The sequence below is a fragment of the Bubalus bubalis genome, chromosome 7 (genome assembly GCF_019923935.1).
Source record: "Bubalus bubalis isolate 160015118507 breed Murrah chromosome 7, NDDB_SH_1, whole genome shotgun sequence".
In the NCBI taxonomy this organism is placed as follows: domain Eukaryota; kingdom Metazoa; phylum Chordata; class Mammalia; order Artiodactyla; family Bovidae; genus Bubalus; species Bubalus bubalis.
In genome coordinates, this window is record NC_059163.1 from 30,668,983 (window position 1) to 30,683,710 (window position 14,728).

The window sequence follows — 14,728 nt, forward strand, 5'->3', positions numbered from 1 at the left end:
GCATTAACTCAGAACATGGTATGAGGAGGAAAATAGCTTTAGAGATGATCATGTTTTTTAAAAATTATTCTGTGGTGAAAATAGTACATATGAAGAAGGCTATTAATTTGATTTTTAGGTAAGTTCAATGTGATACAAATGTCTTATTAAATCCACCATTTTCTTATGATAGTGTGGTGTCTCAGTAAAAATCTTTCAGTTTGGAAATTCTGATGAAACATAACAGAATTACTGGGTTAGAGGATATTTTTTTATTGGATTTGATTTATGAGTCATAGCAGAAGGTCAATCCTTAAAAATTCATCACAATATAATATTAATCACAATAGAAATTTCCCAAAGAGAGGAAAAGAAGAATGTGCTTTAAAAAGATAGGATCCCATTTTAACTACTATGATATACATAGTAATATCAGGGAGACACTATTATAAAGCAAGACAAGAGAAATTAAAATGTAGAACACAAGGTATACTAAATTTACAGGCATATCAAGAAGTATCAAATGATAAAATTATGCCAAAAATCATACAAATAAGCAATCGTACCCAGAATGCCAAAAAGCATAATTGTAGATAAATATTATTCTACAATGCTTTCAATAAACATTAAAAATGAAAAAAAATTAAATGCTTGATCCTATCACTAGGTAGAATAATGAAACAGAGATGAGATCAATATTAACATATTCAGACAATGTTACCAATATTTTCAAATTCTGGTGACATAGTCTTCCCTTTGATTTTGATACTGTTAGATTATCCCCATAAGAAAAAAAAAAGTAAAAAAGGTAAATGCAATTTTAAAAAAAGGAAGGCAGGGTTTGCAGTTGTCCACAGCACAGATTTCAGTACAAGAATGAGGTCTCCCAGCAGAATCATAGTCAGTGTGTGTGTGTATAAAAACGAGAATGAGATCTTTATAAGAGCATGGGCATAGAGGTTAGACAGACCTGAGTTACAATTCTGGTACTTGCCATTGTGCAACCCAGAGAAAATGATTAACTTCCCCATTCTTCAGTATTCTCATCCATATAGTGCTTATGATAAAGATTTGCTGTTGTTTAGTCACTCAGTCGTGTCCAACTCTTTGTGAGACCCACGGACTGTAGCCCACCAGGCTCCTCTGCTTATGGGATTTCCCAGGCAAGAATATTGGAGCTTCCTTCCCAAGGGATCTTCCTGATCCAAGGATTGAATCCACCTCTCCTTCATTGGCAGGGAGATTCTTTACTGCTGAGCCACCAGGGAAGCCCCGTCATAAAGATTGCATAGCACAGATATTTAGTTCAGGGTCTGGCTCATATTAGATATCTGATGAATGCAGTGCTGTGCTGTGCTGTGCTTAGTTGCTCAGTTGTGTCCAACTCTTTGTGACCCCATGGTCTGTAGCTTGCCAAGTACCTCTGTCCATGGGGATTCTCCAGGCAGGCATACTGGAGTGGGTTGCCATGCCCTCCTCGACGAATGTAGTACTGAAATCATTATCAAGAGGGCTTTTAGTGGCAGGTTGAGAAGCCTACAAGTGCAAAGCACAGGTTTCTTTGGCTCCTCTGTGGTGAGCCTGACATGGCAGGAGTTTAGGACAGAAGAAGGGCTACAAAGGTCAGAATACAAGACTTGGTTTTATCGAAGTTTTGCAATATTGCTTTTTCAACACTAACAACTGTCTTCAGGAACATGTTATTAAAACAATATCCTTATACCCTTAAGCCTTAAAAATCAACGTAAGGAAGCTGCAGACTTGCAATCTGGTCCGTAATCACTGAAATTGTGGAGCAAGTTATGATGAAGAAGTTTGTAAAAAGGCTATCTTTCTCTATACTTGAGAGAATTAGATATTGGGTCAGAGAAGCTGGGGAAGATCATCTCAAGGAAAATGAAAGTGAATAGTTCTTTGAGGGCAAATACTGTTTTATCTCAAAGGTGGTGCACCACGTGATTATGAGATCAGGCTTTGGACTCAGAACTGCCTGAGTTCAAATCTTGGCTTGAACAATTCAAGAAATTTGTGACCTGGCAAGTTACTCACAATTTTTCTTAACTATAAAGTTGATTCAGGAAGGGATAGTTAGGGAATTTTGGATGGATATGTACACACTCTATATTTAAAATGGATAACCAACACGGACCTACTGTATAGCATATGGAACTCTGCTCAATGTTATGTGGCAGCCTCGATGGGAGGAGAGTTTGGGAGAGAATGGATGCATGTCTATATTTGGCTGAATCCCTTTGCTGTTTGCCTGAATCAATCACAACATTGTTTGTTAAATGGCTATTCACCAATACAAAATTTAAAAAAAAAAATTTGATATGTTAACAACATAGTAACTGTGTATTATATGCTTGGTGAATAAATCCAATTAAAACCTTTTTTAAGATTAAAAAAATCCTAAGTAAGTATAATTTTGGTAGGTGTTATTGGAGAACTAAATATAAAAAGTCTGTGCAGAGTCCTTAGTCCAAGTCCAAGTTCAATAAATGAGAGCTATGAATACAATCATCTTTATCATCATCTACATTATCACTTCTCCTTGTTTCCCTGTTACTGAGCAGAGTGTACAGCATATAGCAGGAGCTCAACAAATGTTTGTCAAATACAATTTAAATGCTCTCCTCCACATTCTAGATCACTGAACAAATCTGAAGGATAAATTCTGGTCACTCCTCATGTTAAAGATAAACTAATTCAAGCAAAGGCAACAGAAATAGCAGTGAACTTTTCTTGATCTTTATTGCTTTAGGCTTGTCAGAAGAATGGAAAAAGTAAGCTGCAGAAATTGCCTTTCATCTTCTTCCTGCTCTTTGGTCTCCCTGAGTCTCCCCATACAGAACACTAGCTTAACAGTCAGTATTTCCGCTGCAGAAACACAGATCTAAACTGTCTAGCCAGCCTGGGAGTCGGTTATTCCTGCTTCTAAGCAGTTCTGTACTGAGCCAGTGGTGAGATGTGAAGCATGTACCACTGGTTGCTGGCCAAGGTCAAGGGGTATCCTCCTGAACTTAAAGCTAGTACATTATGATTCCCTGCATTGCATTCTTCTCTGTAAAACGACAGAGTTTGGCAAAGAGATCAAAACAGAAGTCATCAACTTCAAAGTAATCAATGTTCACAGGAAGTCTGCCTACATAGGCATGGGGAATGACTACCCAGACTATTTAATGCATGGCAGAAAATATAACTAGCATTATCGGAGGTCACCAAACCTGTGAGGGATCCTGGGAGTTGGGAGGAAAGTTGGGAGGAAATTTTTAAAACTCACATGTTTCTGTTTCATTCATTTGATCTGCCTTTCAAAGGCAGCTCTTTGAAGTAAAACCATTCCTTAAAGTTGTCATGTGTTTCGTTAAAACACCTGGTTATATAGACACACAGTCACATTCCCTCCTCCAGGTTAGGTGCTAATACCACTTTCTAAGTGACTTCTGAGGTTAATTGTTAATCTTGACTTTCCACAGTCATAACTTAGGTTTCAGTTAAACTACTCTCAACATCCGTTTCTTCCTGTGTTGACTTTTCAAATGAGCTAACAAGGTTCCTGTAGTGAAATGCATGTAACTTAGCAAACTTCAGTGCTAAGGGCACCTGATATGAAACTGGCTGACCTGTTCAGATGTGGTTCCTGAAGTAAGGAACAGCCTCACTAACTGAAGTAATGAATTGCAATAGTCAATGCTAGACTATTGAACCCTTGTTTTTAAATCTACATTTCCTACAATATGTTGGAAACTATATTAACAAGACAATTTTATTTCCCAGATCTTGGGCAAAATTTTGCCTGGCACAAAAGATTGTTGAACTTCTTTTTTCACTTTTCACTGATTCTCATATTGACTCCTTTGTATTGACCCAAAGTTGCCAGGTGGAAATAGCCACAATTGTCACCCTGTTTATTTAACTTCTATGCAGAGTACATCATGAGAAACGCTGGACTGCAAGAAACACAAACTGGAATCAAGATTGCCGGGAGAAATATCAATAACCTCAGATATGCAGATGACACCACCCTTATGGCAGAAAGTGAAGAGGAACTCAAAAGCCTCTTGATGAAAGTGAAAGTGGAGAGTGAAGAAGTTGGCTTAAAGCTCAACATTCAGAAAATGAAGATCATGGCATCCGGTCTCACCACTTCATGGGAAATAGATGGGGAAACAGTGGAAACAGTGTCAGACTTTATTTTTCTGGGCTCCAAAATCACTGCAGATGGTGACTGCAGCCATGAAATTAAAAGACGCTTACTCCTTGGAAGGAAAGTTATGACCCACCTAGATAGCATATTCAAAAGCAGAGACATTACTTTGCCAACAAAGGTCCGTCTAGTCAAGGCTATGGTTTTTCCTGTGGTCATGTATGGATGTGAGAGTTGGACTGTGAAGAAGGCTGAGCACTGAAGAATTGATGCTTTTGAACTGTGGTATTGGAGAAGACTCTTGAGAGTCCCTTGGACTGCAAGGAGATCCAACAAGTCCATTCTGAAGGAGATCAGCCCTGGGATTTCTTTGGAAGGAATGATGCTAAAGCTGAAACTCCAGTACTTTGGCCACCTCCTGCAAAGAGTTGACTCATTGGAAAAGACTCTGATGCTGGGAGGGATTGGGGGCAGGAGGAGAAGGGGACGACAGAGGATGAGATGGCTGGATGGCATCACTAACTCAATGGACGTGAGTCTGAGTGAACTCCGGGAGTTGGTGATGGATAGGGAGGCCTGGCGTGCTGCGATTCATGGGGTCGCAAAGAGTTGGACACGACTGAGCGACTGATCTGATCTGATGGATACTAGTACCCGAATGAGGGGGAGCCAGAACATGAGTACTTAAGGAAGGTCAAAGGAAAAGCAAGCTTATGCTCAGTGATCCCTTATACCTATATCACTCTTTTCTCTGCATTGTAATCTGTTCCTGTAGATAGTAACATGTTTCACAAATCAGGAGCAAAAAGAATCAGCATAAAATGAAGAAATAAAGTTCTTTCAGCTTTAACTTCTCTGCAGCCATATTTGGGTGAGAAAAGAGTTAGGAAGAGACTTTGCATTTCTTCCTAAAAATAGCAGTTTATACACTGTTTGTTCTCTGTGTCCCTTTGGAATCAGGCATGATGACTCAGTTGACAGATTCTCCAAGATAAAGCCAATCTGCTATAACAAACAAAAAAATTTAAACACATCTGACTTTTTTGAGTTAGGATTTTATACTGCATTCATGAAAAGAAATAATATAAAATAAAAGAAAAAAGAGTGGGTGGGGATGAGTACATAGGAACTGACAGGAACATTTTGACTTATCTTCACTAGTGGCTACGTACTAAGAGATTCTAGAAAAGAAACTCTGCAGTTGTGTCATATGATGTGAGTCCACCTTCAGGGGTTCCAGGGGCAAATTCCTAGTAGAGTCTTCCACAACTTGAGGCTTCAATGATCTAAGAGCTAACCTGTCCACATGACCATGTTCATTGGCTATGTGGGAAAAAACTGTCATTAGACTTTCCACCAGCTGATGTGCTGGGGTCTATGGGGCGACAGAGGACACACAGCACTTTAGCAGAGAATTTGATGCTATGAAACTCACAACAACTCAAATCTACCCCACAACTTGCTCTGCATTGGCAAAGTGACAATAGATTTCCCTCTGTCCCCACAGAACATAAGACCTGCCCTTTTTTAAGGTCCTCTGTATGTAACCAGAAACAAATTCCCTGCAGTTACTTTTACTTCCCCACACATTACATGAGATACATATTCCTTCATGATTCCAGTCAAAAATTAATTACACGAGTTAACTGATATTGTGGAAATAAAAGGCAAAAGAGGAAAAATTAAGTATTTTACTGTTTACAAACTGTTTTGTGCATATTGTATGCATTAATCTAATTATTCCGAAGGTAAAGTCAGTCCTGGCAACCCACGCCAGTACTCTTGCCTGGGGAATCCCATGGACGCAAGAGCCTGGTAGGCTGCATGCAGTCCATGGGGTCGCTAAGAGTCAGACATGACTGAGCGACTTCATTTCACTTTTCACTTTCATGCATTGGAGAGGGAAATGGCAACCCACTCCAGTGTTCTTGCCTGGAGAATTCCAGGGACGGCGGAGCCTGGTGGGTTGCCGTCTGTGGGGTCACACAGAGTCGGACACGACTAAAGCGACTTAGCAGCAGCTAAGTCAGTCCTAGCTGTAAGTTGAGATCATATTTCTACGTTCCATGAATTCATCTAGTTGGCAACTGTCATATAAATGTGTGAACTTGAAAGAAATGAAGTTTTGCCTTTCCCTGTACTTCTGTATTGTTTGAATTCTTTACAAAAATGTACTGTTTCATTACTTGTATAATTAAATAAGCATTTAAAAAACCTTTTTAAAAATTAGAATTGTTTAAAAGCAAACAAAAATTTTCAGAGAAAAATTTGGAAGGATACTGCTAACAGTGGTTATTGACAGCTATTATTAGGTCCATAGGTGATATTCATGCTTTGTACTGTAATGCCAAGCATAAGATACAAATTATCAATCACTGGCAAGTACTGTTTCTATAATAAAAAAGAATAAAACATTTGTGTCGCAAAAGAAAATGGGAAACTTCATGACATATACATATATATTTTATATATATATATTTTATATATATATATATTACACTTTTTAGTACCATCTCCACTTCTAAATAGGCTTTCACATACACTTTATATTTATCTGTTAAAGAGACATTCACCCCATCAATCAAACCTGCATATTGACCCTAACTTTCTAAATAACCTATCATTTTTATTTCTCAAAAGTTCATTTCTAAAGTTTTCCAGTTATAAATCAGTAATTTCAGTCTCTCTTTGTGGACATTAGGCCTTGTGATTTGAAGAAAATAGAAACAGTCAGCAATCATTAAGAATAAGAGAACAATTACAAATGATCATCCTGAGTCATTCATGTTATCCAGGAGTCTAATGTGGGAAGGGAGGGTATGATTTAAAGACAAGTAAATGGGAAGTGATGGGAGGAAAAGATGTAGACAGACCAGGAGAGTGAAAAATGTTGGGAATGGAGTTCAGGTAGTAAGTGAACTATATGAAACTGCCCTAGCCATAGGTCAAAAAATTTTAATAGTGGTAATTTAATATGGTTCAACCAAATTACTACAATAATAATAATAGAAGGAATGAAGGAGTGAGGAGATCAAGATGAAAGGTTTTAAAGTCTTCATTCTAACTGATCCCTGCTTCATTCAGTGTGTTATGTATGTGGTAAGAAACCTGTTGACACTTCCCGGAGAATTCTACTCTTCACATATCCAGTTATCTGTCAGTATTCTGAGAAGGAGGACAAGGCGAGTATTTCATATATTTACCTTCAAGATGGGAGCCATAAAGACTGACAGACCGGTCAGAATAAACACAAGGGTTCCAGTGACTCTTTGTTCCCTGAAACCAAATCAAAAGATTACCAATCTACCTCTTGTTTTCATAAACATGCTCTTGTCTTTTCACCTTCAAAAAAAAAGACTCTACATTGACCGAATCGATATTTCACAAAGGTGTGGATATCATATGCAATTAACACTCAAGGACAGCTTATAGGCTCGATAGAACTATAAAATTCTCTTAAAACTAGTGCAGTGTGTGATCTGAATTCATTAAGAGAAAAAAGTAATTCTGCTAAATCCTTTGTCTTTTTCGAATCAGCGTTTAAAAATCGCTTGCTCTTGGTCAGTTACTGACCTATATGAAACCCTTATTTTTAAAACAAGTTGTACCATTATATAATTACACCTTCCTTCACAGGAGACAGTTATTACATTGCCCCACATTCTAATTAACATCAGCTCAGGGAATTTCCCAAATGCAATAAATCCCATCAGTCTCATTTCCAAATCAACCAACAACAAAAGTAATTTTTAAGAAATATGATTCCCATACAACAACCCCCTCCCCCAGCTCCCAAAAAAGAATCACCCACTGCTGTGGATGGCCCGGTCATGTGAGCTAGTCACTTGAGCACTTAGGAGCAGAGTCTGTTGCGAAAAATACACAGTAGGGTATAAAGGTCTCATAAAAGCCCTTCATGGCTACCCAGATTGCACAGCTGGAGGTCAAGGTTTCTCAGTGCTTATGAGACAGAAAATTAAGTGGAAAATAAGAATTCCTTTCCTTTCATAGAATCTTGAAAGTCATAAGCAGACTCAAGAGTTTTAGAAAGTCTCAACAGAGCTGAAAAATGAAAGGCTTTAGCCTTTAGTTATGATTGTGATATAGTACACACCACAGCTCCAAAATTACCTGCATGTTGAAGAAACTGAATGACCTGTTTGAGTTTTTACTCTGTACCCTTTAGCCCTTTGCTAATCAAAGGAAATGTATGTAACTTGAGGAGTGAACTCAAGAAATTGTTGAAGACTCTCTTTCAAATGAAAACTTAGTCCTTTCTAGAATAGCAAGTCCAGAATAAATCATTCGTCACCAGTCCTTTCTCCTCCACATTGGCCCATCTCCTTCTGCCTGACACATAGATGTGTGAATGGCACGGTTTGTAGAGCCATTTTTTTTTCTGATTTAACATACCTCACTCCTAGGAACTTGGGCTGTTCTCCAGGTGCAGAAGTCTCTGTCTCCATCTTCAAACTGTCGATGTGAGCGATGGAGATGACAGTAGCAGCCACATACCATGGAAGGGCCATGAAGGAGCACACCACCATGAGGATGGCCACCCAAAAGAGATCCAGGTGATATCCAGCTCCTTTCTGCAGCAAGAGGTAACAAAGCCATGTGGAGAAAGCCCACATACTTCTATCTAATCATATTTCCAGATGGGAGTTAAGATTACCAAAAGTAACCAATGCACTCTGCTTGGAATACGTATATACTGAAAGGTGAGCTCCTTGAATGAGGCTTCATCTTCCTCATGCTATCCCTTAATAATTAAATGCAAAGCTGTCACATGATATACATCCTTGAGCTTAAGTCATAGCTTGCTTGTTTATTGTTAATTATCCTCTCTGCATCCAATCACATAATTGGAACAATAGAAATATACAACTACCTTGAAGAGTTACCGAGATCCTCTAATAAAGTAACTGAGACAAAGTTTCTCGTGGGAGCATAAATGGTAGTGATGGTTATAGAGTAGGAGCTCAATAAATGATGATAGTAGCAATAGTGATACTGGTTTTTAACATAAGCACAATAAGCTCCTTAGAAATGGATACAATGCATTCTTTGCTTGACTATTTAGCAGTATGCTGTTCACTCAGAGAGTACTCAGCACATGTAGACTAGAGATCTGAAAGCAACCTTAAGAAAAGCAACCTTGGCACTATATGTATAATCTAAAAAAATGATATAACAACTTATTTACATGACAAAAATAGACTCGCAGACACAGAAGACAAATTTATGGTTACCAAAGGAAAAATGGGAGTTGGGAATTAGGAGTTTGGGATTAACATAAACACAGTAATATATATAAAGCAGATAACAAACAGTGGCTGACTATATAGCACAAATAATGAATCTTAAAAAGAAAAAAATTTGTATATATATATGTATATATATATTTAAAAATATATAATATGAAAAACTGAATCACTGCTGAACACTTGAAGCTAATACAGCATTGTAAATCAACTATACTTCAATTAAAAAATAAAGACAAAAAAGTACATAAAAGACCATTTCTCACCCTCCATAGTACAAGAAAATAATGGTTTAGCAACCTATGAAACATTACACTTAAGGTAATTATACCCCCTTAATAAGAACAGGCTGATTTCAAACACTGCCAGAGAGCCACAATAACATTTACTGACTGGAAGAGCAGACGATGTAACAAAAGGTCTAGCTCTTTTACTCACTAAATAAATATTGTTAAATGTGTCTGCGATGTTATTCTATGATTATATTTCTCTGCTCTGTTTGTGAAGAAATCAAATGCCTAACCCCCCTATGGAGCCTGAGAAAACAGAGCAGTCCATTTTCACAGCATGGGAGCAGCAGCGCCAAAAGCCTGTGTGTGAGCAACCTGAGGGAATGGAGAGGCTGACTGTAAAAACTGAGAGTGGGCTTTACACTGGGAACCCGGTGACTGCTATCGTTCAGATCCTGTTACATTATTCCGAACACTACTCTCTTCTCATAGAAATGCCAAGATTTTACCCCTGGCTTGCACACATGGGTCTAATGTTCTCAGAGAACTCATCACAGGGAAGGGTAACTGACCCAAGAAAGAAAAGCATATTTTTACTTTGTCCAGGTTTAGCTAAGAATGAAAGCCTCCTTGAGAGACAAATAGGGTAATATATATTCATAAAACCAGTTCATTGCAGTACAAAGCATAAGGGTTTGAACTGGGAATAGTTTAAGGTAGGGGAGAGGAGGGCAAGGTAGTGACTAATGAGGTGAATATATGCTACATCTGGGTGTCTCAGTCATTCACTCTGTCAACAAACTCCGACTGCCAACTTATGAACAGACACAGGCTTAGGTGTTGGTGACATATTTGCAAATAAACCAGACAAAAATTCCTGCACTAGTGGAGTTTCCATTCTACCGAAGGAGACACCAGTAAACAACATAAACAAGTAATCTATACAGTATCTAAAACAGTGGAAAGCACTAAGGAGAACTGAAATTGGATTTGGAGGCTGAATACTGCGGGAAGCCACTGTAGGGTTTTAAAGCAAAGAATGACATGACTTGCTTACGTTCTAAATGCCATGGCTGCTGTGTTAGGAGCAGACAGAAGAGAACAGTAAGCATGAAGAGGCTGCTGCCATGACCCGTGCAAGCGACTGTCATGGTTAGAATCAGGGTGGCACCAGTGCACAGAGTAAAAGCTGGGTGCATTCTGGCTTTATATTGAGGTGGAACATAGAGGATTTGCTGACTTCTGCCTGTGGGTGTGTTGGCCATTCACAATCTGGCTTCTGTTCACATCAGCAGCCTCATCTTTGACCTCTCTCCTACCTGGATCTTATAGCCACTTTCAACCAATTCCTCAAATATGTCTTACTGATGCCTTTGGCGTCTTTGACATCCCTCCTACTCATTCTTAAGACTTAAATGGTTCCCTGTTAATTTATGCTTTCCTCTATCATGGCATTCATCATGCTGTTTTGAAATTGTAGGTGTGTTTATTTGTCTTTGATATTTGACTATAAGTAACATAAGGAACTGGACTGCATCCTGAATACCTAAGCAGAGAACATGACGTATAGTCAATGCTCAACTAAAGTTTATTAAAAAGTGAATGACAAGTAGAATGTGTACATTCTTTTGAGTGGCAAATATAAACTCTTAGTTAGCAATACAAAAAATTAAAACGTATTTGCTGATTGGCAGAAATGTGAACCTTTTGTTGGGGTAAGGGGAAGGTGGAAAACATCTGGAAATATCACATAGCTACAAGTTTTATTTAGACTAAATCACTCAAGACTATATTAGGAGTACCAACATGGTAATTGAGGGGCAGAATATCTTGTCACCATGGAAACTGTAATAACCTAAGGATGTGCACACTGGATCAAATGAATAGTGGTTGCAGAAAAAGTCATGGAGGTGAGCTACCCCCATGCTTTCTCTCTCCTTTTAAATCAAGCCAGCTTCTTAACCTTTTTTTTAAAGAAAGAAAATTATTTATTTTTGGCTGTGCTGGGTCTTCACTGCTTTGCATGGGATTTCTCTAGTTGTGACATGCAGGGGCTAACTCTCAAGTTGCAGTACATGGGCTTCTCATTGCAGTGGCTTACCTTATTGAGTGGCCTGGGCTCTAGAGTGTGGGCTCAGTGGCTGTGGCACATGGGATTAGCTGCCCCTCGGCATGTGGCATCTTCCCAGATCAGGGATCACACCCATGTCTCAACAGGTGGATTCTCAACCACTGAACCACCAGGGAAGTCCCTCCATGGTTTCTTAAACTATTTCAAGTAAAACAAGTCTGAACTAGATATCCCAGAGACTAGCAAAAAGGAACCACATAATACTAAAGAGAGTGGAATGAGAACTGTAGAAAGTAGAATACAAAGGTAACTGCAAAACCACCAGAACAAATAAAAGTTCTGGGACAAAGTAATTATAGATACATAATTACCCTGCCTCTTGACATCACCCCCTTCAAAAAGTCTTCTTTTCCCTCAACCAGGTGAGAGTACCTGATGCTCTTAAAAGGAAGGGAAAACCATCAACTTGACCGAAGGCCCTACCTGGTTTGTTTCCACATTGTTCTCTCCCCAGGCCCAACCCTCCTTCTTTCACTGCAGCCACACTCAATTATTTAAGTCATTCATTCTCAGCAGGTTACCGGCTCTGTAAAGCCTATTTCTACATAATGAGTCCTGTGCCCTCCTGTGTTCCTCTTACTACCCAGGCTCGCTCAGCTAATCCTACTGATGACGTGTGAGATCTCAGTGTAAGTGCTGCTACCTTGGAACTCTCAGTACCTCTGGACTGGATCAAACCCTCTCTTACAGACTCTTCAAGCACCCTCCCCTGTCTTTCATACTTATCTGCAATGCTACAATGTGATTGATTATTGGAATGACACATCTCTCCCTCAGGAACAAGAAGATCCATGAGGACAGGGACCATATGCAAAGTTATTCTCTACTACTGAAACTCCAGCACGTGACACAGAGCCCACCACAGAGTGGACACTAGATTAATGTTCGTTGGATAAATGAATGCATGTTAATGCATCTGTTCAGGGGCACTCTGCTAGATCCTAGAAATATAATTACAGCTAATAACAGTCCTTGTCCTCAAATGGTTTACAGAGTAATAAAAGAGTTGGCAAAATCAACAGGCATTCTCAATACCACAGTGCTAAAGGTCTATAGTAAGGGTGAGGTTGCGATGCCATGAGAGGGGGAGCACCTTTATTCAACTCAGCTTAAAGTCAGGGATGGTTTACATGGGAGGTGGTATCTAAGTTGAGCCCTAAAACATGAACCATAACCAGCTGGAAGACAAGATATAGGGAATCAGGGGGAAAACAACAGGCAAATGGGCTGCCATTTTGAGAAAACTGAGTTGGTGCTTAGAAGGAGATGGGAAAGGTATAAAATAAGGCTAAAAGAGTTAAGAACTTTCATGTTTTGTTAAAGACTTTGGAAGTTTTAATTATAAGAGCAATGGGAAGCATTTTTGTAAAATGCCATGTGACTTCTTCTCCTTACCCCTCGTCCCTAGTGCCACTGCCTTCTTCATGTTCCTGGCTTCCTTCACATTCACTCAGCAACCCTCGACCCTCAGTGCAGCTCTAGCCACAGAAACCTCTGCTTTATACTTGTCCCTGACAGTTCACTCTCCTCATAGAGTAATCTCTTTAAAATCTCAGTCACTGCATGGTTCTTCCCTGCCCTAAACCCTTAGTGGCTTCTTGTTTCACTTAGAATCTAACACCTAAGCACTGTACAATTCTCCTATATCAGTGTTTCTCCTATCAGTGTTCTATATCAGTGTTTCTTACCATAACCATTTTGCCCACCAGGAGACAGGTAGTAATGTCTGGAGATATATTTTTGGTCACAACTTGGGAGAAAGAGTGCGACTGGCATCTAGTGAATAGAGGCCAGAGATGCTGCTAAATAGCCCACAATACACAAGATGGTCACGACCAACAAAGAATTGTTCAGAAAGACAATAATGCTGAAGTTGAGAGTGTTTGTTCAATGGTGATTTGGCCCCACTCCTACTGACTTTATCTTGAAACACTAATTCCCAGAGGCTCTAGTCACACTCGTTTATTACTTGTTTCCCAACACACCAAGCTCTTCCTCACCTCAGGGCCTTTGCATCTGCTCATATCTTTGCTTAGAAAACTATTTTTTAAATAAACATTCATTGGACACCTATGCTAGCTCTTGTGTTAGATAAAAACAAGAAGACAGAATACCTCCACTTGAAAGGTTTATAGATTATTAGTTGAAGCCAGAGGTGGAAGAAAAGAACTTATTGTTTGTGCAAGATACAAGTACAAGGTCAATTTCAGCCTAGCGGTGGATATGAATAGTGAAGAGGGGAAAGCCATGAAACTCCTTCAGGGTAGAGACCATGACTGAGAACAATTTTTAATCTTTAATATCTAATGCAAGTGTTCTATACATAACAAGGACTCAGTAAGCTCACAAAAGGTTAAATCTGTCCTCTAAAGTTTATAAAAGTCTTTATCTTCATGGATATGAACCCAAAGGATGCTCTGCTTTCTTAAACTGGAGAATATTTTAAGTATAAGGATCCACAGAAATAAGAAATCTCTGAGAGAAAATCACAAGCCCAACAGTGTATTTGGTAGAGAAATGATAACAAAGGGGTCAGGGGCAGTACGCACATATGAACAGATACAGAATAAACATTCATGCTAAAAGCCCCTCTGGATTCAGAGAGCAAGGTGGTTTATGAAGACACTGAGAACCATGACACAGTTTTTCCCACCAAGGGAAGGGACACAGATTTGTACATAAATTCTAATGTATTCTAAACCGAGATTCAAAGAGGTCTGAAAAAGACACCCAAGAGTACAGAATGTTTAAGTGTATCTAGTGTGAACCTACAACATCTTCCTGCAGTGATGACATGTAAACAGGGCTTTGACTAATATTAAAGTTCTCACATTCCCTATTAGAACCAGAGATGGGTTGGAAGGGTCTCGGTTATTACCCACCTTACACATTGAGTACAACTCTGAGGACCATGTGGCCCCAGGTAACAAAATTCTTCAGTATGTGTTTAGTATATCTACCTTATGGAAATCAG

The 14,728-nt window shown here is 39.1% G+C and overlaps 1 protein-coding gene across 8 annotated transcripts in view; it reads right to left on the reverse strand.

Moving 5' to 3' along the window:
• Nucleotides 1-14,728, reverse strand: part of SLC4A4 (solute carrier family 4 member 4) — a 363,718-nt gene that overhangs the window by 19,614 nt on the left and 329,376 nt on the right. For all 8 annotated transcript variants that reach the window (XM_044945800.2, XM_044945799.2, XM_044945801.2 and 5 more), the window contains 2 exons: nucleotides 8,543-8,721; nucleotides 7,333-7,405 (listed from right to left, as the gene is read on the reverse strand). In XM_044945800.2, the coding sequence (XP_044801735.2) occupies nucleotides 7,333-7,405; nucleotides 8,543-8,721 (252 nt within the window). The remainder of the gene's footprint in view (nucleotides 1-7,332; nucleotides 7,406-8,542; nucleotides 8,722-14,728) is intronic.